The sequence below is a fragment of the Kogia breviceps genome, chromosome 12 (assembly GCF_026419965.1).
Source record: "Kogia breviceps isolate mKogBre1 chromosome 12, mKogBre1 haplotype 1, whole genome shotgun sequence".
NCBI lineage: Eukaryota > Metazoa > Chordata > Mammalia > Artiodactyla > Physeteridae > Kogia > Kogia breviceps.
In genome coordinates this window covers 8,917,079-8,939,680 of record NC_081321.1, presented here as the reverse complement: position 1 = coordinate 8,939,680, position 22,602 = coordinate 8,917,079, and the positions used below count along the sequence as shown (strand labels likewise).

Below are 22,602 nucleotides of genomic sequence, written 5' to 3'. Positions count from 1 at the left end.
CTGAGAGTGAAATAAGCAAATGGCTTTAAGGAGCTCAGAAGGGGGTGTAATGCTGTCCGTGGTGCTGAACACTTGATTGTCTCAGATGTGCCAAGGGGGCTCCGGAGGGTGGTTAGGGAACACCTTGCCATGTTAGGGTACTGATGGTAAGAAAGAAAGAGATAGCCTGGGGAGAAAGCAGTCTTTCCTTCCCTTCCACGCAATTCTGAATGCCCAGGAAAAATGTTCAGGTGAAAAATAAAACAAAAAAGAAAGTGGAGAAGGCTGGAGGTTTGGATGGTTGAATCTTCCCCTTTTCATGTGGAGATTTTTGGTCCGAGCCAATCAGGTCGGAGATTTCTGCTGCTAGGCTCCTGCAAGGAAAAGTGGGGGAAGGGAGAGAGAAGCCGGCCACATTCTCCCCTGGAGCCACATGATCCATTTCCCATGTGACACATTCCAGAGCCCTGGAAAGGAGAAGGGAGGGGCACCAAGAGAGTGGGACTGGGGGCGGGAAGATGGTTTAACAGTCAGCCCTGCACAGCGTCATCTTGTCTTCTTCCTACCAGGAAGCAGGCTCTGAGCCAAGGGGAAGGCAGAAGACAGATATGGATGTGTTCCCAAGCTTCCCTGGTGGTTTATGGCATTCTCCAAACTCCTCTGCAAGGGCTGTTCCTGACCAAGAAGACCCAAGGAGACCGTCTCTGAAATAAAGTCCGGATGAAGGTATGTGCTAGAGATCCCACGGTTTCGGTTTCGTGGCTGAAATTTGGCTCAGAGGACATAATACCTTCTGTCTTCCAGACAATTTGGAGATTTTGTCCCGGCTTAGACGCTGGTTAGGGGCTTTAGATTTGTCACAGGTCCAGAAAAGATGCCTAGGTAGTTCTGTAAAATGAACAATTCACCACAGTCACTGCCTGTTGAAGAAAAACGAGATGGAAATGGTATATAGTGATAATTAATAAAACAAAGCACTCATTGCTGAAAAGGATTTTTTTCATTGAATCCTGGAAAGAGGGAAAAAGGTAATATTACTGACACCAGCCAGATTTCATTGTCACTGCAATAAAATCCTGTTTCATCCCTTTTCAGCTGCTTATTCTGTGCCCGTGTTCCCCGAGGTTATTGGCAGTGGCTTAGGGAGCCTGAGTGGGCTGGCGTGCTGTTTCTTTGTGCTGTGTGATCGTCTTCCTTCTCATGTTCCTGACACCAGGAGTGCTTGTGATTGTTTCCAGCTCTCTTAGGGACAGTACACTGTCACCAAATTCCATCTCTTTCAGAATAGCTACCAAGAAGGCTTCCAGGAAGTTCTCAAAGGAATCTTCCAAAGTTACAGGCCATGCACTCAAATCTTGATATCTTTGACTATTTCTATCCAGCACAAAGAGACGAGCTAGCAGATTTACATTTTATTTTGTCTTTATTTAATGAATACTCGTAAAGTTCTTGTTATGTGTAAAGCATCATTCTAAGCACAATCAGTTATTTAATCCTTAAAATAACCCTCTGGGGGGGGGGTTGTTATTAGTACCCACATTTTGGAGATGAAGAAACTAAGGCACAGAGAAGTTAGGGAATTTTCCCAAGGTCACACAGCGAGCAAATAGGAGAAACAGGGTTTGGATCCAAGAAACTTGACCCTAGAGTCCATGATCTTAACCACTGAACTACGCTGCTTCCCTGCTCCTATTATTTCAAATGATGTCAACAGTTGGTTTGGCTACAAATTTTGTTCAGCCGATGCTACTAGAACATTGAATCAGCTTTCCTGGCTAAAACAGACCCCCAGTGAAATCTATAGTAATCTTGAATTACCCCAGTAGTCACATTCTGTATTCCCAAATAACCCAGTAAGTAATTACCTGTTCTTCTCTTCCCCTTGTGCTGTATAGATATCTAGTAGTAAAACACTGTATTTCAGTGGTGACCAAATGATGTCTAAAGGAAAAAAAGAAATCTAAAATTACATCATGGTTCATTTTTTTTTTTTTTTAATCAAACGTAGAAACATTCTTCCATCCTCAGGACCTAGTAATAAGACCAGCCTAAGCATATTAACGGTACTTACCTGGTTTTCAAAATAAAATAAATAGATTAAAAACTTCTGAAATTATAAACACAAACTATGTTATCAAACTGACTAGATTTATTGCTTTAAAATAATATCATACTTTAAAATAGGGAATAGATTTCTCTCTTTTTGCAAATTAATTTAGGTTTTTAAGGGGAAAAGAGGAATTTGTTTTAACTTCTGGAAATATCTGAAATATAAGGGTTACCTCCTTTTGGTCTGTGTAGTTTCTCTTTTGGCCCTTGACAAGAAAAGATGACTGATCTCATTCTTATATGCTGTGGGAAAGTTGCTAGGTCAGAGGTACAAAGAGGAAGAAAACGGGGTAGGAATCCAAAATTTGTGAAATTCCTCACTATATGAAGTGTTTCCTTCACGGTTTCAGTTGAAGAATACTTTGAGAGGAAGGAGTCCCCTTGACACCTTAAACTTTATTGAACTTTAGTTCTTAGATTTGATCCTTGCTGAAATCAGCATTTCCCTGGAACAAGTACACTTAACGCTAGCTACTGAAGTCATCCGAAGTCAGCTTCTGGACAGAAGGGACCATCTCCTTTCGTCTCTGGATTTCTCGCACTTAGCACCCAACCCGTTTATGATATCATCTCAGTGTACCCTTGTGAATGAAGAATGGGAAGACTCAAGACTGACAGCATTCTGGGGGCCCCGAGCCTATTTTGTTTTGCACGCTTTTACGGGGAGGATAGTGAGGAGGTAGAAGTGTAGTAGGAGAGAACTTGGCAACAGTCAGTATTATGTCTGAAATTTACATATGCTAGTCAGACAGACCCTGGAGCAATAGCAGACTAGAGTTCCAGAAGGATCCATAAATTATTTCCTGGGTATTACCAATCCCCCTGACATTTTATTTATATGTAGAATGAAGTTCTCCTGATATTTTTATTTACATCTAGATGGGGGCACCCCAAATAGTCTCATTTTCCGCTGATGTTTTGCCCGGCACCATCTCCCCGTGTTGAAATAGTTCACCTAGGGTTGAGAGTGAATGTCATGAGAAGGTCAGTTCCTGCCCCAGGCAATCCTGCCCTAATCAGCTGTGCCTCCAAGTCCCTAGAACACTGCACCAAGAGCCCAGCCGGTAGGACTACAAGACTCCTCCCTGGAGAACCGTGGGGTCTTCAGAGTCAGAGTGGGTTGAGCCTTACTGCCTTCTCCACACCGTGGCAGTTAGGACCTGAGCGCCAAAGGTTGTCTCGGCGCGTCTGGAAAGGTTGCTTAGGATTTTAATGTAAGTTAGCGGCCTCACCTGGCTTAAAATGGTCACCCCTCCTGATAATATACACAAATATAACCTATTCTTTTTTCCATCTGATTAATTCACTAAGGAGCATTAAGAGTGGGGTTTGTGGTTAAGGTTTGGGTCCTCGAATCCTGTCTACTCATCATCCTGGTCTTTAGTGTGACCTGGAGTGAATGAGGGGTGGAAAAGAAACAGCCCTGCTGGAAGCACAGTACAGCCAGGCCAGCGCTGCCTGCCCACCGCACGCTTGCCGGCCTTCTCAGGTGTGCCAGGCTAGTGCACACAGGAGGCTTAGATCTGGAAGCGTCTCTGGGCTTCCTGCTCATCCCTCTCAAAACTGAACGGGGGCAGAGTCCTCTCTACCAGCTGAACAGGAGAAGATAGAACAGAAGGAAGGTGGAGCGGTTCCTCTGGAGGAGAGGCCTTGCCAAGAATGCTTTCAGCTTGGAGGCTAGGGATGAAAGAAGAAACAAGAAGAAGGACAATGAACATGTCCCTCATTGGGCATGTGAAAGTGATGCCTGGGTCCTGCTTTTCACTCTTAGTAACCTCCCGCTGCTAGTAAGCCCTGCCTGCTGAATTATCAGGTCCTTTCCTAGGACCTGTGTATGTGGGGAGGTGGAAAGAATAGAGAGAAGGACCAAAGTGTGGATGCAATTTCTCCTCTGAACCCGGGCAAACGGTGGGTTGAGATGGGAGGCGGCTTCTCCAAGAGGACAGTTTAAAAAGCAAGAGGGGAGTTACCATCATGACTGTATTTCCCTGTTTATAGAGTCATTTTTCCTGGGCCAAACTTTGAAAGCACCCATCTCTTGGAGCCTGTCATTCAGCATATTTCCAAGGCACTGGACGTCTGTCATGTTTAATCCTGATGGAAACTCTCTGATACGCATTTTTAGCCCCAGTTTCTGATCAGGAAACTGAAGCTCAGAGTAACTAGTCTGCCCGATGTCACACACAGCGAATAAAGCCAGGATCTGAATCCAGGTCTTTCTGATTCTGTGCGCTTTCCACTGTGTCACAAAGTAAAGTTCTTTCCTCTACATTCTTTAAAAAGTATATGTTTTTGGATATTAGGGTAATACAAATATAGTTCTAGAAAATTTGAAAAATATAAAGAAATATAAAAGTGTAATGAAAATAAAAATCAGTCATGGTCTGGCCACCTAGAAACAACTTATTTTAAAATTTTGGTGTTTTTCTTGTCAGTCTTTTTCGATTCATATAATGGTTATGAAAGTAAACATTTGTTAAACACTAGCTTTTTTCCAGACATTGTTCTTAGCTCCTGTCTGTGTCATTTATTTTATTCTCACAACAAATCAAGAAGGTGGACACTGTTTTTATCCTAATTTTACTGGTAAAGACACTCAATAAGCACATAGATGTTTAGTACCTTATATAGGTAACAGGTGATTTGAAACCCAGGCAGGTTGGCTTGAGAGCAGGGTTTCTCAATCTCAGCACTATTGGCCTCTTGGATCGTATAATTCTCTGTTGTGGGTTCGGGGGGAAGCTGTCCTCTTCACTGTGGAATGTTTAGCAGCATCCCTGGCCTCTGCCTACCAGACGTCAACACTTTCCTCCCCAAGTTGTGACAACCAAGAATGTCTCCTGATATTGCCACATGTCCCCTGGGAGGCAAAATGACCTCTGAACCGCTAGTCTAAGAGCCTGTGCTGTCAACCATGCATTATGGTTGAGATAATGTAGCCTCTTCACATTTTAAATGTGTTCAGAGTTATTTTCTTCTACATCTAAAGAAGGGAATACACCTTTGAATTTGGAGGCAGGCTGTGAAGACTCCCTGGGATGTCAGTGGCTTTAAAGAGCATAGGTAGGAAATTAATTATTTCCAGGGAAATGCTAGACTTTTGTAACAGGTTTGTCATATCCCACCGTTGCCCAGTGTGGAGAATAGCCATGTTTCTCTCTCTTATTACCTTTTCCCTTGTTCTATGTGTCAGGCACCCTTAGCCTTCAAGAATTCAGATTTCAGGTGTACACTTATGCTATAGCAGGGCAGTGCTTACCAACCAAAGTGTCAAAATATGTCCCAAACAAAAAATGTCTGTTGCGAATAATTTCTAGCTAATAAAATACCAAAGTTTGCCAGTGATTCATTTTTTAAAAAACTAATTAGAATAAGTGTAAGGATAGCTACATAATTATTTTCTTTTCAACATGACTTCTTAGGTTGAAGATTGTAGGCTGAGCTTCTGGTGTTACACGTAATTCTGGATGTGTCCGTAGGAGTGTATCACATGTATGGACACATTTGTCACATCTGCCTCTGAAGAAGAGGTTGAAAATTGCTGATGTTGGTGATTTTGGTCAGTCATTGCTGATATGCAGAGAGGATTAAAATAAGCACTGAGAAGTGATAGCAGTAGCATTTTAACTTATAAAATGTCTAAAAATATATGGCACTAAAAAATATATTAACCATGTGAAACATATGCAAATACATGTTCAGCCATATTTTCAGTCACATCTGACCACATATATAGTTGCATAATTTGTCCATGAAAAATACATGTTACTGCAAATTCAAATCTAACTTCTGCTCCATGAACTTGAAGGTTGCTTTCTTGGAAAACCCTGATTGAAGGCAGTGGTGCAGATCAAAATTTCCCCAGAGTGTTGACGTGAACTTGATGTGAGGCAGAATGAAAATGCTTCTGAAAAACGGAAGTTCTCAGTAACTCCCTGCTCGGTGCTTACACTCGGTTCTTAACGAATCCTTCACCTTCTTTTCAAATAGCTCTAAATCATATCTACCGTACGGCTCTTTGCTTTGAGTGTAATGAGTCTGGTCTTTGCCTCCCCCTCTGCCCTTTCCTATTTCAGTCGTACAACTAAAGATGTTGATACTGAAATCAGAGATTGGACATAAAACTGAACATTTCCCTCCCAAACTTGGACTCCATGAGCACACGGCAGCTATTCGAAAAATGTTTGTTTTAATAAAGTAAATTGAATATGGCGAGGTGCAAATTCTGGGGCCAAATTGTTTTCTTCAAAACTTGAAAGATCCCTTACTAGGAGGAGAATTGTGGAAAGTTGGTCGAGGACAGTCAGGGGTTCTGGCAAGTGTTTCTCCCTGCTGAGAAGTTTGGTGTTACATGGGATGAGAAGCAAACACAGGTGGCAGGTCTTCTTAGACCAGACCACTTCTTGCAAGGAATCTTCAGTCAGAGATTATTGGCACATCCAGGATAATTAGTGAGGAGGGCTTGGCTGGCCCCTCTGTACAATGCGTCTCTCCTTTGGAGACCCAGACTACCAGTCTTGGACAGCAGAGGCTCAAGAACTGGGCCCCAGCAGCCCTAAACAGCTTCCCTGTCCTCCCATCACAATGCACTTTCAGGATGCACTCTCCGCCAGGTGAAAGTGGTGGATTATAAGTTGAATGAAAGTGTGTTGCTCGTCGCAATGTCTACCTATCAGTTGTAGTTCATAGAGCAATAATGAAATCATCCAGACCAATTCATTCACGTTGTAGACATGGAAATAGAGATTCAGGGAGATTAATTTACTTAAGATTAATTTCCTTACACTGATGTAAGAATAAGACCTGGGCCTCTTGACTTGCTGTTCAGTGCTTATAATCAGAATTATAACTTAGGTTTCTTAGTCTCCAGTCTGACATTTAAGGTGAAGTAGAAAGTACTACATTCTTTAAGCTTTGGGGGGTTTCTAATATTCTAGATGATGGTGGGGTCGTGGAAAGTGATAGAATGGCTGGTATGAGTTTCAGTTTTCACACTCAGTTATATAACAAATGCTATATTGAATTAGTTTCTATTGCTGCTGTCACAGATTAACACGAACTTAGTGGCTTACAGTAACGGCCATTTATTACATCACAGTTGTGCAGGTCAGGAGTCTGCGTGGGCGTGGCCAGTTTCTCTGCTTAGAGTCTCTCAAGGCTTCGAGGTGTTGGCAGGACCATGCTCCTCCTTAGAGGCTCCAGGGACGATTCCCCTTCCAAGCTCATTCCGGAGGTTGGCAGAATCCAGTGCCTCGTGCTTTAGGACCAAGGTCACGTTTCTTTGACGGCTCTCAGTTGGGGGCCGCCGGTAACTCCCAGAGGCCTCTCCCCGGTTCTTACACGTGGGCCCCGGCACCTCAGAGCCAGAACAGCACGTTGATTCCTTCTCGCGCTTGGAACCTCTCTCTGGCTTCTGCCGCATGTCTCTGCTACTAGCTGAGAAAGTTCTCTCTTTGCAGGGGCTCATTCATTTGGGTGCCCATGGATAGTCCAGGATAATCTTCCCATTTTAAGTTCCATAACCTTGAATGTGTATGCCGAGTCCCTTTTACTATAGAGTGTAACATATTCACAGGTTCCAGGATTGGGGCATGGGCATCTTTGGGGGGCCGTTCTGCCTACTTCACACATTATTTCCTTTAAATAATAGCAAGGCTCCATCCTACCAGGATCATGGGAAAGTCGGTGACAAACACTACTGGGACCGTCTTCCTCTTTCTAGGTCCTGGGCTCTTACACACAACAGAGCGGAGAGGGCGGTCCCTCTAGGCTTGGATCTCCTCTGATTATAGCAGAGATGCAATTATGGCCTGAGCTGGTGTGTGTCCTTGAAAGCTGATGGACCTGCTGCTTCGGGACACCTCCATCCCCACCCTGGACCAGTGACCTCTTCTCCGGCTGGGGAACTGGACACTTCCTTGGACACGCCTCCATCACCACCGGTCCCTTACCTGGAGCACAGCGTGAAAGTGAGGCACGGGTCCCAGGCCTACCTTTTCTTTTTAACTGCTTTGTTTACATACCATTAAATTCACTCACTTTAAGGGTACAATTCAGTGACTTTCGTTCCATTTACAGAGTTGTACAACCATCTCATAATCCAATGTCAGAACATTTTCATCATCCTCAAAAGCTCCCTTGTGCTCATCCCGGACTCCCCTTTGCAGGGCTCCAGGGGGGCACAGCCACATTCCTGGTTCAGAGGTCCTTCTTTCTCCCTCCTCCCCTCTACAGAAACCCCCCCCCCCCCAGAGAACCCAGCTTCCAGAAGACAAGAGCCAAGGAAACGGGTTTGTCTGAGGCCCGGTGAGGCAACCCTCCTCTAAGACAAGGCAGTGCTTTGGGCCTGGGTTCACCCTCAGAAGGGGATATAGGAAAACAGTCCTAGCGGGGAGCACGGCGCATGCACATCAGTGTCTCAACAGCTTATCCTGCCTCTGTACCAGGCGGTGGAGTCTCCCAGTTGCAGTTATCAGTGGGCAGCCGCTGACCCCGTGGAGCAGTGACCTGCCGGGGAGTGAGTCAGACCTCCTCTCCTCCCCACTTTCTCCCTCTCTAAGCAGAAAGAAGGTGTTCTTTGCTCACAGCTGAAATGACCTGATGGGCACCTAGTGCGGAGTGGGAAGGGAGAATAGGGGAGCCAATCTGTGGCACGAGAGTGAAAGGAATTTCCCAGAGGCACTTTGTCCCTCCAGGCCCCACTTATCCCACTTTCTCTCTCCCCTACCCCCATGTGATAGGTTCTTTTCACTGCAAAGAATTCTGAGCCAACTTAAGAACAACAGCCTGTCACAAGAGCAGTCCTAAGGCCAGGCCTCAAGGAGCCTGAAACATTGTTCAGGATCTGGAAGGAGGCTAGGGATCCAGGGCAGCGTGGTGACCAGACTTCCTTGTCCTGTCGTCTGTCTGCAGCAGGAGTCCTGGCGAGTCTACCGTAGATGACCCTGTTCTCTGTCCCTGCTTCTCCTGCCTCCATGGCTTCCAGAACCTCCCAGCCCAAGAGAGGGGCCTCCTGCCAAGCTCTCTTAAAACACCTCTTTTGTAGAACTTATTACAACTTACCATCTTTATTTGTGCTTATTTCTTACTCTTCTCTCCACTCCTCCACAACTAATTAGACTATGACCTTCATAAGGGTAAGGACAGTTTTATTTGCCATTGTATATCCAGTTCTTAGCACAGTACGTTCTGGCACGTAGTATGATCTTAAAATATGTTTATGGAATGATGAATGAATTAATAAAAATGGGCAAAGAATCTGAAGGGACATTTCTCCAAACTTATATATTCAGGGGCTAACTGGATAGCTCTGCTTGGATATCTAATAGGAATTTAACTCAGCCAAAATAGAATTGTTGGTTTCCAGCTCCCCAGACTTTTTCTTGCCCCGTCTCAGACCCTCAAAGCTAGGAGTCATCCCCATCCCCTAACATCAGCAAATCTTGGTGGCTCTGTTGTCTCCTAAATATTTTCAATGTCCATCTACTTTTTTTCCACCTAACACTGCTACTGCCCTGGTCTGAGCCACCATCATCATGTACCTAGGTTATTGGAAGAGCCTCTTAGCTGGTCTCCCTTCTTCTACTCTCAGCCACCTACACAGCAACTAAAATTGTATTTTGAAAGCACAAATCAGGTCATACTCATATCCCTCTGTTGCTTAAAACCTGCAGTGGATTTCACTGCAATAAGAATAACACCGGTGCCCTACAGTGCCGTATGTGATCTGACCCCTGCCTGCATTTCTGATTATCTCATTTTCTTCCACATTCGTATGCTCCAGCCACATAACAAGCTCGTTCCTGCCCCAGGACCTTTGCACTCGTTGTTCCGTCTGCTTAGAACGCTGTTCTGATTTCCACATGGCTGGCTTCCTGTCTTTGGGGTTTCAGCTCTAGTATCACTTCTTCAGAGAATCCTTCTCTGGTGACTCTGTCTGAAATAAGGCCCTGTATCTGTCAGGATGCACTTAGAGACAAATAACTGAAAACTCAAAAAGGGCTTAAGCCATAAAGGAACCTACTGCTTATTTAACAAGTAGTCTGGAGGCAGGTGTCCTAGCAGTACCACAGTGTCGGGGCACTGGATGATATCTTTGTGAGTCTTACGACCTCCCTTGACCTCATGACATACCACCCAGTGCCCTGACATCGTCACGTGACAGTTTACAAAGGCAGGAGGTGAGGGGCAGCCAGGTCCATAAGAGAGAACACTCCCCACACGCACTTTTCCTTTCATTAAGAAAGATTTTCCCAAGAGCCTTCCGGCACCCTGCCAGGAGACCTTCTCTTGTCTCAGTAGCCAGAAGCAGGTGATGTTGATGTGACCACCCCTAGCTGCAAGGAATGGTGGGAAGTGATTATCTTTCCTTTTCAGCCTCTGGAGAGAGGAAGGCAAGGAAGGAGTTGGGAAAGGCCATTGGGTAACCAGCCAGCCATCTGCCCTCCATTTCCCATCCATTTTGGTTCCCCATTCTGCTTTATTTTTCTCCATAGCACTAACCATTTCTCTATTAATTGTGTAATTTTTCTCCTTTAGCTGTGTAATATTGTTTCTCCCACTAGAGGAAAGCTCCATAAAAGCAGAGACCTTGTCTGTCTAGTTAACTTCTGTATCTCCAGCATTTAGCCCAATCCTGGCTCATACTAAGTGATAAAAATTTGGATATTTTGTGTGATTGTGGACTACTTTGCATATACCATCATAACAAATTAGTCATTGCTTACCGTGAGGTTTCTTGGTGTTTCTTTTTCTTTTTCTTTCCCATTTTGTCTGACCACTGACTTTGTGAGAACAGTAGGGAGGGAAGTTCTGTGTTACTAAAGCATTCCACACGGAACCCTGCGAAGTGGCAGGTAGGGTGGGAAATACTGGATAGTGTCCTTTATACACTCCCCCAAAGAGGAGCCAGTAGGACCTAACAGTTTCTCCTCCAAGTTGGTTCGCAGAGAATCTGGGGAGGATTGCAGCTCGTGGTCAACATAAACGTCCACATGGGGTGAAACTTGGGCTCCTTTCCGAGATCATAGATCTCAGAGATAGACGGGGTCTCAGAGGTCACTGCTCTACTGATAATATGTAAAAAACTTTACTCTTTAAGTAGTAGTTACAGTTTAAATGGAACTTTGGTGCTCACTTGGGCAGCACATGTACTAAAATGGGACTTTGACTTCAAAAGAAAGATGCTCTGATGGTGATAGAAGCCTTCCTGGGAAATCACGCCAAGGATGCTGACTTTGTTTATTTCTAGTATTTTAGAATTCGTGTAAAGAACAAAGAAAGGTAAAGGTGATAGAAGAGGAATAGCTCCTTAAATCTAGATATCTAGAATTTCTCACCCAGAAATGTCGTTATGGGTTATTTTGTGATGTTAGAAGAGGCTGTTCTGAAAATCCTTCGCCATTCAAAAAATCATGTTCTCCTTGAAAGCATAACCAATATTCAAACAAAAAGAAAATGTGCCAAGTCTGATCTCAGGAAACTGCTTGATCCCAGTTGGGAAACAGATTGAAAGGCATAGACCTGGAAATATTACGGAGGAGTATTTATATATCTTATATAACAGGAGGAAAGGGAAACGGGCATTAGGGAAAATTCCAGGCTTACAAGTCGTGATGCTAGTGGTCTCAGATGATGGAGAAGAAACTTGGTTTTCACTGAAAGTATGAGGTTGTTTTGCAATTATTCAGAATTATCTAAAGGAAATAATTTAAGCAGGATAGACTCTATGTGCTTTTGAGAAAGACATAGTCAGTTCAGTTATATTACATCTTTTGGTTTAGGGTCTAGAAAAAGGTTTTATCTGGCTAACATGTCACTAAAAAATCATCCCCAACTTGGAGAAAGGTTATGTTTATTTATTTGGACCCCAATGACTTTCCCCTTAAAAACAATGTTGTGAATGATGATTAGGTACCCAGGCCCCTTCACAAAAGCCATTCATCCTTAACAGTGCTAAATTATGTGACTAATGTTAGTATTATCACTATAGTATGTGATGTGGTTACTAAAATTTGCTTGTCATGTGGCTTAGAAGACTTTTATGAGCCGACAGTAATAAGAGTGCTAATTTTTTCAGCACTCGCTATGTGCCAGACACCAAGCTAGGTGTGTTTTAGAACTACAGTAGGATAACACTTACTGAGTGTTTTTCTCATACCAGACAGATTGACTTGTAATGACTCATTTGACTCCTGTGCATCTGTTATCTCATTTAATCCTCATAATAACCAAATGAGATAGGGACTAACTGTCCCCGTTTTACAGATGAGAACACTGGAATCAAGAGGGTTAGATAACTTGTTTTGGGTCACACTACTAGTTAGTGAGTGACAGAGGAAGGACGCCTACTTCAGCTGTCTCCTTCAAAGCCTGCACACGTGACCACTTTGCAATATTCCTGTATTGTGAGATGGAAAAGAAATGTTTTTCAGCAGAGGATTATGTTCTGGGTGTGTAGGTTTGTCAGATTTAGCTAGTAAAAATACAGGACACCAGTTAAATATTGTAGGGGATATTGCATGGGACATACTTATGCTAAAAATTATGTTTTATTTATCTGAAATTGACATTTAACTGGGCATCCTGTATTTCATCTGGCAACCCTATCTGGGTGGCACATTATGAGAACGTGTCTCTGTCTCTCTTGCTTTCCTGTTCCCCCACCACAGTCATGCTGGTGGCTACCTGGGCCCTAACGTAGTTCTGTAAAGCACATAGCTCAGTGTGCACACCAGAGCCATAGCTCAGAGCCAGAAAGCAATATAGGAACTCAGGAAGCTTCTGAAGAGCCTGTGGGACCTCCTTAACCATCGGTAAACTCAGGGATGTATGTTAGTTCAGGACTTCGGGATAGGTTGCCCTGTAAACTCTGCCCTACTAGAAGCGGTAGGCTGGTCAACGTTTAACAAGTGGCTCTTCGGGGAAAAAAACCTATTTGTGACGTTTGTCAGTTTCATTGTGTGAATATTCCTACCATGGCTGATTCATGATACCAACATGATGTCACTGAACTTGGAGTTGGGAAGGAATGTGCACAGCTGCCTCTGAGGAGCCCCATGCAAGCCAGTCCCAGTCCGCCTCTGTTCCACTCTTATTTCATATATATGTCAATCAAGCCTACATAACAGTGAAAGATTTAAGGAAAATATCCACCACCATTATATTTCCTAAATTACAACAATTAAAATTTAAAAGAGAATTTCCTACTCAGGGAAATACTATTGATCAAACTTTTTCTGCCCTTTAATCAAACTGAAGTCCAGAGTTCTGCTTTCATTCCGCATTTAAAGGGCAACAAGTTAATCATCTGCGATAATGAATTTCCAATATTCTCATTCTTTATTCTGAAGAAAGGCTGTATTTCTAGACCAACATTTCTACTGCACTTTCGATGCTAAGCCTCTGTGCGGTATATAGTGGGAGTGATTTTTTTTTTCCCCCAAATGTTCACTGTGTCACATATTTCTCAGCTAGCATATTGAACAGATGCATCTGTGGGTAGCAAGAGGCTGTGGGGGAATAACTTTGTATCCCTGTGTTTGATTGAGAAGTCCATGCACAGCCACTTTGACTGTCTGAATTCACACCCAGCCCACTGTGGCTTTCCAACAGTGTGACCTTGGGGGAGAACGTCAGTTTTTCTCAATCGTAAAACAGGGCTCGTCACGTTGCCCACCTCGAAGGGCTATGCATGTGAAGCACCAGACACATAGCGAGCACAAAATTAATACCAACTCTCGGTAGTAGTAATGTTATAAACACTGTCATCGTTGTGATTAATCTCACCGCTCATCAGTAAACAGACAATGTATCTGCTTAGGTGCAGCAGATACTTTCCATTCCACAGAAAATGTTTCCGTTCTTTTTTTTTTTTTTTTTTGCGGTACGCGGGCCTCTCACTGCTGTGGTCTCTCCCATTGCGGAGCACAGGCTCCGGACACGCAGGCTCAGCGGCCATGGCTCACGGGCCCAGCAGCTCCGCGGCATGTGGGATCTTCCCGGACCGGGGCACGAACCCGTGTCCCCTGCATTGGCAGGCGGACTCTCAACCACTGCGCCACCAGGGAAGCCCCCGTTCATTTTTTTTTTTTCCCCAACCAAATCATATAAATATTCAACACTGTAAAATTCTAATTTGCCATTAAATTTTTAAACAAATGTCAGGAAAAAAAATGGTCTTCCTATATTATGAGAATATCTGTGGATCTTTATAATTTCAGGAGGGAAAAAGAAATCCGTTGTTAGGGTTTTTTCAGTCTAGAAGAAACCTAACCAGCAAGGATATGCTTATCCAGGAATAGCCACTGGCAATCTGTGAAGTAAACACAGTTTCTCATCTGTGCCCCCTCTATTACTCTTTGTGGTCCTCTCACTAGTTTCTAATCATTCATACATTCAGCCATCCATCAAAATACGATCTTCAAAAAGTTAAAATCATGACTGTCACGATTTTCAAAAAGTTAAAATCATGACAGTCATTCATTATGACTCTCATTCAAATATAGAATGAACACCATGTCAAAGATTTATTAACTTATTACTGAAGGAACTGATCAGATAATCAGGTTGCTTCCAAGAGCATTTGAATAAATGGATATTTATAGGGTTTTTTGTCGTTGCTGTTGTTTGTTTCCTTAAATAATGTGAGCATAAGATTGCTAGGAGGCACAGAGCTGGTTACTGTCCTACAGGGCAATAAGGCTATAACCTTTGGGGTTATTTTTTCTACTAGACAGAAATTTGCATGTTAGCATGTAATGTCTGGGCGCGAGTCATATAGTAATAGCAAAATCAAGCACAGATACATTCTTCCAGAGAATTAAATAATCCTTGGGGAAGCCCATTTTACAATGTCGTAGCATGACATTAAAACATTATGCTATGGGGACCTCCCTGGCGGTCCAGTGGTTAAGACTCCATGCTTCCAGTGCAGGGGCTTGGGTTTGATCCCTGGACAGGGTGCAGCAGCCAGAAAAAAAAAAAAACTTATGCTATGCTCTCTGTGCCTTATTTTCAAGTATTAGATGATTTTTCTTAACACCTCTATCCATTTATTTATTCAGTAAACCTTTATTAATATCTGTATGCCCCAGGGATATAAGGACACAGTCACTGTCCTTAAGGAACTCATAACGCAACAGGGGAGACAACGTTCAAAATAAAAATTACAGTATAGAATGATAGACATATCATTTTATATATAGACCCAGACCTCTGTCATGATGGGACTCTCCAGGGTCCCATTATTTCAGAGGTCCCCCAGTCCCTAGCTCTACACCATGTCAACCCATCCACCATTTTCCCCACCTATATATTAAAACCCATCTCTTAGAGCCCAATAGATGAATAATTCCTCTCTTAGATAATATATAGATAGAGATATATTTAAAAATAGGGGCCCTCAATATCAACCCAACGGAGTGGGTCATGCGGCAGTCTCCAGGTTGGTTGGGAACAGACAGGTTGAGCAGGAAAGAGGTGAAGAAGTCTTTCTTGGTGCTGCTATAATGACTGAATATGGATGACCCAGACATAATTATGAATTCCACAGCCCTTGTATTTCAGAAACACTCCCTTGAAGATGTATTTATTTCCAAATTAATGGAGCAGGGGAGACCTTTCTGAACTTTTACTTTGGGACCCTAGAATTTAGTTATAATATGGCAGACCATGTTTTCTGGGAGGGGGTGCAGGAGGCTGTCTGAGGTCACCTAAACTACCTTGACTGTCCCTTAAATGAGAGTTGACCTGGGTGACTTCAGTTTCACCTGCCCTGCTCTGGAGCCATGTTTTCCCCTGTCTCCATGGTCACCAGCGTTTCGGCTCTCTGAGAACACACTCTCTGCGTTTAATTCTCCTAGCAGAGCCACCTAGAGTAGGAGGCCTGTATTTCAGTTCTGTGTACTTATGGAGTCAATTCAGTAAATAGCTAACAAGCGATTATTAATGTAGAGAACTTCAGTGGAAGCTGGAGAGCACGGACAAAGAATAATGCCCTTTTCCCAGGACCCCATAGTTAATGAGAGAAGACAGAAACATGGAAGCCATTCTCAAGCAGTGATTGTTAGTCTGGGCTGCACGTTGGGATCACCTGGGGAACTCTGAAACGTCCCGGTGCCCAGGCTGCACTCCAGAGCAATTAAATCAGAATCCCTGAGGGTAGGACCCAGGCATCAGTATTTTTTTTTAAAGCTCCCTGGGAGAGTTCAATGTGTTGCTACGCTAGAGAACCATGTCTCTAAAGCAAAACAAACTGGGAAAAGGAGTAACACCATGCTCTACGAACAAGGAATCCACAGCCATTCGGTATATTCTTAGCCACTGTGTGACCACATTTCAGCCCATGAATGTGGAAAATGTAACCTCTCATTATAACCATGGGGAAAATGTAGGTCAGTTTGATTGTAGGGCATTTAGAGACTGTGTAGTCTGGGAGGTATGGTCTGCAGCAGACTATACCTCTAAGGGGAGAAGGGCCCAAAAAAGATCAGCCCTAGAAGGATGACCCCCAAAACATTGCACATGCTTTCTCCCTCCCTTGGAATGTTTGGGGCTTTTTTAAAAAAAACCCTGTGTTCCTGAAGAAGGGACCTTCATCCTCCAGGCCCCCAGCTTACACCTCACCTCCTTTGTGGAGCCTTTCCTTTCCTTCCCCCTATCCCAAGAGAAATCGGGTCCCTGTTTTTCTCTGTCACTTAGCTCCTTATCTACTAATTATAATTCTTATAGAATTTAGTTATACTATGGCAGACAGCTCATTTATACATTTACCCTTTTTTGAGCCTTAACTTTTCGTTGTTCTCCTAGTACCTAGCATAGTTTCTTGGTGTATCGAATGAGTAAACAGAGCCGCAGCACTTTTAGGTCCAGTCGGAAAAGTCATGCCATCAGCCAGGGGAGACCTAGACTCGAGAGCTCCTCAGCCTCCCCCGTCCCATTTCTGCGCAGCGGGAGCCTGTGCTTCCGGGCAGGAATGTGGAGGGCGGGGCGGGGGCGGGGCGTCAGAGACATTGGTGGACATGCTAGTTGACGTGAAGCAGCTGGAGGAAAGGATGGACGAAGGCCTCGCAGCGCTTTGGTGGTGGTGGTGACCTTGAGTTTTATCAGCAGAGTTTTGCTGCGAGAGGAAGAAAGAAACAGAAGGAAGTTCACAGGTTTCAAAGTGTGTGTGGAGCTATGGGAAAGTGCCTGTGCTACCAGCTCCGGTTGTATTTAGGCCACAGGCATCCCCCAAGAGTTTAGAACAGCTCTTTCTGTCTGGGAAAATAGCTCATCTGTTTTATTTTTAAACTTTAAATCTTTTTTTAAAATTGTAGGGTTTTTGGGGGGGGGTGGGTTTTCTTTGGAATTTTGTAGGTTTTACACATATAAAGGTGAAAAGATTATTTCAACTTTGTAAGAATAACAGTCATGCATTCCAGATTTTCTAAGACAGTGCTAATTTTAGATCTTATGTCCTGTCTTCAGACCGTGTATCCTAATTTTTTATATGGAAAGTATGGTAGCTAGTCTTACACAAATTTACTATCAACCAGTCAGCCATGCTTAAAGGTCTTTTAGTTATTAAAATGGCTAATTACCTTACATTTCTCTTTGAGAAATTAAGTAGGGCTGTTTCATGGACCAAAAAAAAGCCTTGAAGGGAACCTGGACCTGGCCTTTAGTGCATTGCCCTGAGCCCCAGACTTTTGTTGAATGTGGCTTCTTGGTGAGGACAATGTCTATTAACACCCTCTCCCTACCCCAAGTCATTGGGAAAACCCTTCAAGGAAAAATGGGTCATTAAGAACTGTTCTTTCATCTCACCTCTAAACCCCAGAAACGTTTCTCTGTGAGGTGTAGCGACAGGAGCCCCGGAGAGGGACAGGAGGCCCTGCTGAGCCTGCTGCTGGTGTGCCCGCCCCCACCCTGCCCCGACGGGCACCACCGGCCAGGTGGAGTCGCTCTGGTTATTATGGATGCAGTCGCTGTGCTTTCTTTTTCTGCTTAATAGATTCAGACCAAATTAAACCCTAATGATCAGACTGCAACCAGTCACCTCAACTTTAATTGAATGGCCCACAATGATACAGGCTTTTTCCCTATTAAAAAGTATACCTTCCCCCCCCCCCCTCACTGAATAGTAGGAAAAAAAAATGTGAAAATAAAGGCTGGGTAAAGTTAGAGTTGTTTGCTTATAATCATCTGAATGCCATAAGGTTTCTAGTAACCTGGTTACACATTCATTAGGGGACATCTTGTATATTCCTCAGTGAGGGTCATTTTGTGAAACACTAACAACAGAATAGCATCAAAATATGTCACTGATAGGTGGCCTATCATCTTTTGGAAAAAAACAGGCTATGTTTATGTGTCATCAAATGAGCTACTTCTGGCTCATGTGAAAGTGTTATGTTTGCTCCACGTTGCTCCCATAATGCTTTTGTAATGGAAATTCTACAATAAGTAAGGACAGGGTCGTTCCCAGTAGCCAGTCAGTCTGTATTCACAGATTTCTGTTAGCTTTTTCCATAGCTGACGCCTGTGTGTGTCCATCTGCCCAAGTTTTCCTCCCTTGCAGCCTCGTCACTTTAGTGTTGGGACATTCAGGAACTTCTCACGTACCTCCCAGGATTCCAGGAGCACTTCATTTGGGGGTAACGCCCTAACCGTGAGCCAGATTTGAGCTCTCTAACCCTCCGTGATCCCCAGTGTATGAAGGGAACAAGGTTCAGTGTAGGAGTGGGGCTTGCTGTGAGTTCCACCACATTTGACTAAGGGTCAGGAGACGGGGAGGCCAGGGAAAGCCTGAGCTGGGATCAGCCGAAACCATCCTAAAATGAAAGAGAAACGGGGCCAGAGCTTCTTCTGGGTAGTAGTCATGTTTTCCTGCCAACACACAAGTCCTACTCATTGACAGATGACAACCGATCTAAGCGTCAAATGAGATTGTTAGTCTTAGGAATCAATCCGTGTAACACCATTTTAACAGGAGGCCTCATTCTTCTTTTCTTATCCAGAACTAAGAGGGAAAAAATGAATATGGTTTTTGCTCACAGAATGGATAACAGCAAGCCGCCTTTGGTTGCTCCCACACTTCTGGTGCCCCTCCAAAACCACAGCTGCACGGAAATGGCCCCCCCTCTGCTGAGCCGAGACCTGACGGAGCTCTACGAGGAGCGTGGCTGGAGGAGCAATGGGACAGACCTGCACTACCGACCAAACCCCGGGGAAGTGGCCACAGCCAGCATTTTCTTTGGGGCCCTGTGGTTGTTTTCCATCTTTGGCAATTCCCTGGTGTGTTTGGTCATCCACCGGAGCAGGAGGACTCAGTCCACCACCAACTACTTCGTGGTGTCCCTGGCGTGTGCCGACCTGCTCATCAGCGTGGCCGGCATGCCTTTCGTCCTGTTGCAGTTCGCCACCGGCCGGTGGGCCCTGGGCAGCGCCACGTGCAAGGCCGTGCGCTACTTTCAGTATCTCACCCCGGGCGTCCAGGTCTACGTTCTCCTCTCCATCTGCATAGACCGGTTCTACACCATCGTCTACCCTCTGAGCTTCAAGGTGTCCAGAGAAAAAGCCAAGAAAATGATTGCAGCGTCCTGGATCTTTGAGGCAGCCTTTGTGACCCCCGTGTTCTTTTTCTATGGCTCCAACTGGGACAGTCATTGTAACTATTTCCTCCCCTCCTCTTGGGAAGGAACTGCCTATACCGTCATCCATTGCTTGGTGAGCTTTGTGATTCCATCCATCCTCATAATCTTATTTTACCAGAAGGTCATAAAATACATTTGGAGAATCGGCACTGATGGTCGAACAGTGAGGAGGACAATGAACATCGTCCCAAGGACAAAAGTGAAAACTGTCAAGATGTTCCTCATTTTAAATCTTCTGTTTTTGCTCTCCTGGCTGCCTTTTCATGTTGCTCAGCTGTGGCACCCCCATGAACGAGACTATAAGAAAAGTTCCCTTGTTTTTACAGCCATCACATGGATATCCTTTAGTTCCTCAGCCTCTAAGCCTACTCTGTATTCCATTTATAATGCCAATTTTAGGAGAGGAATGAAAGAGACTTTCTGCATGTCCTCGATGAAGTGTTACCGAAGCAATGCCTACACTATCACAACCAGTTCAAGGATGGCCAAAAAAAACTATGTCGGCGTCTCAGAAATCCTCCCCACGGCCAAGGCTGTAGCCAAAGACTCAAGCTATGGTTCATTTGACAGGGAAGCCAAGGAAAAAAAGCTTGCTTGGCCCATTAATTCAAATCCACCGAATACTTTTGTCTGATTTCTCAGAATTCTTTCAATTACTGTTATGCACCAGAGATTAAAAAGTTTAACTGTAAAAACAGAAGCTACTTATATATTTTTTTCAATCAACTTTCTGAGGGAAATGTTTGATTTTGTAAAATGCACTCACTGTTGATATTAGTTTTTGTGTTTTTTATTTTAGTCGCTTTTTGTTTTCGAGGAAGCTTTCACCTTGAGCTTATGGTCAACAGCCCCTTGACTATATTAGTTACATGCATTAAAAAAAAGAATGCTTTCCTACTTTTTATTTACCATTAGGTCCAAAAAGCATAAGCCATATACACAGTCTTTGATTAATGATTCAACCTGGTTTTATTCTGTTTCCTTTTTCTCCTCCCTACTGAAATTTTGTTAACTATGGGCTTCTGTTCCAAATGAAATCTCCTGTGTGACACATTTCAGAGACTTGAATTTCTCTACTAAGCAACATTTAGAAAGTCTTAATATTGTATATGTTTTTACATTACCTTCTGTCTGGATCTGTTCTGGAGAGCACTCCGTATACTGGAATATATTGGAACTTGCTGGGTAGTCTTCTGTGATCGAATTATAATCAGGATTCTTAGGGAAAGAAAGCTTATAGAGTTGCCTAATTTTGGTCTCTGTCTCTTTTTCTCCCTCTCTTTCATTCTCCCTTAACCTAAGCAGCTGATGATGCCTTGAAACATTTGAAGTGGCCTGGCCGTGCCGTTTTTCTCACATCTGTGTCCCATCTAGGCTGTGTCCAGGATGTTTATGTCTCTTCTGAGTTAAACTCAAGAAAATGAGCAGGGACCCTGGCTGGGCAAGCCCAGAAAATGCCCAAGGGAGAAGTGCAGATGGGGTCTCCCTGCGCTCTGCGGTTCAGGCAGACACCTTTGGCTGCCCGGCGCTGCCCCTACACCCTAGGACAGCAAGGGCAAGGAGCACTTTCTTCTTTCTCCTGGACACTCAGACATGAGGCCGTTTCTCCAGCCAGCACTTCCTACCCCTCATCTCTCTCCAGGATGTATCATCATACCCTCAACCAAGCTCAGACTCTTCTTTGGCTGTGGTAACTCGAGATTTTCTTCTCTGGTTGCCAGGTCTCCACTATTTCAAATCTAGGACTAGCACATTTTAAAGATGTACTTATTCAAACAATAACGGGTTTACAGACAAGACTGGTGTGCATTTTCACACCCTAGTTAACAAGAATTGCAAATAATAATATCAGTTGTTCAGTGACTTTTTTTTTTTACCTGTATTATCTCACTTTATCCTCTCAAGTATGCTGTGATGTTCATATGATCATCTCTACGTGACTTGCCCAGGTCGGAGTGTGACCGAACTGTTTTTCACACTCAGGTCCCCTAACTGCAAGACTGTTGCTCCTTCCTTGACATGACAGGTTTCTCTCTAGGGAATACATGAGTAGCCAAACCCATCCAGACCTCTGTGGGCCTAATGGCTGCTGCCTGCGTGGAAATCTTGAGGTCTGGGAGAACGTGGCATTCTTAACAGGAGAGTCTAGAAATTCAGTGAGCTGGCCCTCACCTTTTCCGTGGCTGTGGCTAGGTTCCTGGGCTGGTGGTGCTAAACGTCTGAAATAGGGGAGAAGCTGTACATCCCACCTCGCAGACACAGGGAAACAAGACAAGATTAGGCTTGGTATTTGGGGCAAAGAATGAGAACAATAAAGTATTCCATCCACAAAACATCTACAGAGCTGATGCATTTAAGTGTAGGTGCTTTCTTCAATCAAAGTCAAAAGATAAAAAGTGTCTTGTAGGGCTTCCCTGGTGGCGCAGTGGTTGAGAATCTGCCTGCCGATGCAGGGGACACAGGTTCGTGCCCTGGTCCGGGAGGATCCCACGTGCCGCGGAGCGGCTGGGCCCGTGAGCCGTGGCCGCTGAGCCTGCGCGTCTGGAGCCTGCGCTCCGCAACGGGAGAGGCCACGACAGGGAGAGGCCCGTGTACCAAAGTGTCTTGTATTTTCTTCCTTGTCTTTCTCCTCCACATAGTCTTCCTTATCCTATCAGCCAATGGCTGACCAGACAAAATGAGCTAGATGTTTATGTCACACGGCCCTTGTATTTTGTGGTTCAGAGTTGTTAAAAAATAGAGACCCTGCAGTACTTTTTTTTTTTTTTTTTGCGTTACGCGGGCCTCTCACCGTTGTGGCCTCTCCCGTTGCGGAGCACAGGCTCCGGACGCGCAGGCCCAGCGTCCATGGTTCACGAGCCCAGCCGCTCCGCGGCAC

At 44.3% G+C, this 22,602-nt stretch overlaps 2 protein-coding genes across 2 annotated transcripts in view; both read left to right on the top strand.

Moving 5' to 3' along the window:
* Positions 1-562: 562 nt before the first annotated feature.
* Positions 563-22,057, top strand: GPR19 (G protein-coupled receptor 19). The gene is made up of 2 exons (XM_059082652.2): positions 563-705; positions 19,089-22,057. Exon 2 carries the CDS (start codon positions 19,105-19,107, stop codon positions 20,356-20,358), a length of 1,254 nt encoding a protein of 417 aa, XP_058938635.1. The 5' UTR covers positions 563-705; positions 19,089-19,104; the 3' UTR covers positions 20,359-22,057.
* DUSP16 (dual specificity phosphatase 16) overlaps positions 623-22,602 on the top strand; it is a 182,592-nt gene continuing 160,612 nt past the window's right edge. The window contains exon 1 of the mRNA XM_067008736.1: positions 623-705. The gene's annotated coding sequence lies outside the window, so the exon portion shown is untranslated. The remainder of the gene's footprint in view (positions 706-22,602) is intronic.

Coding starts and splice junctions, on each gene's coding strand:
- GPR19 (XM_059082652.2), top strand. CDS start 19,105: ATGAATATGGTTTTTGCTCACAGAATGGATAACAGCAAGCCGCCTTTG.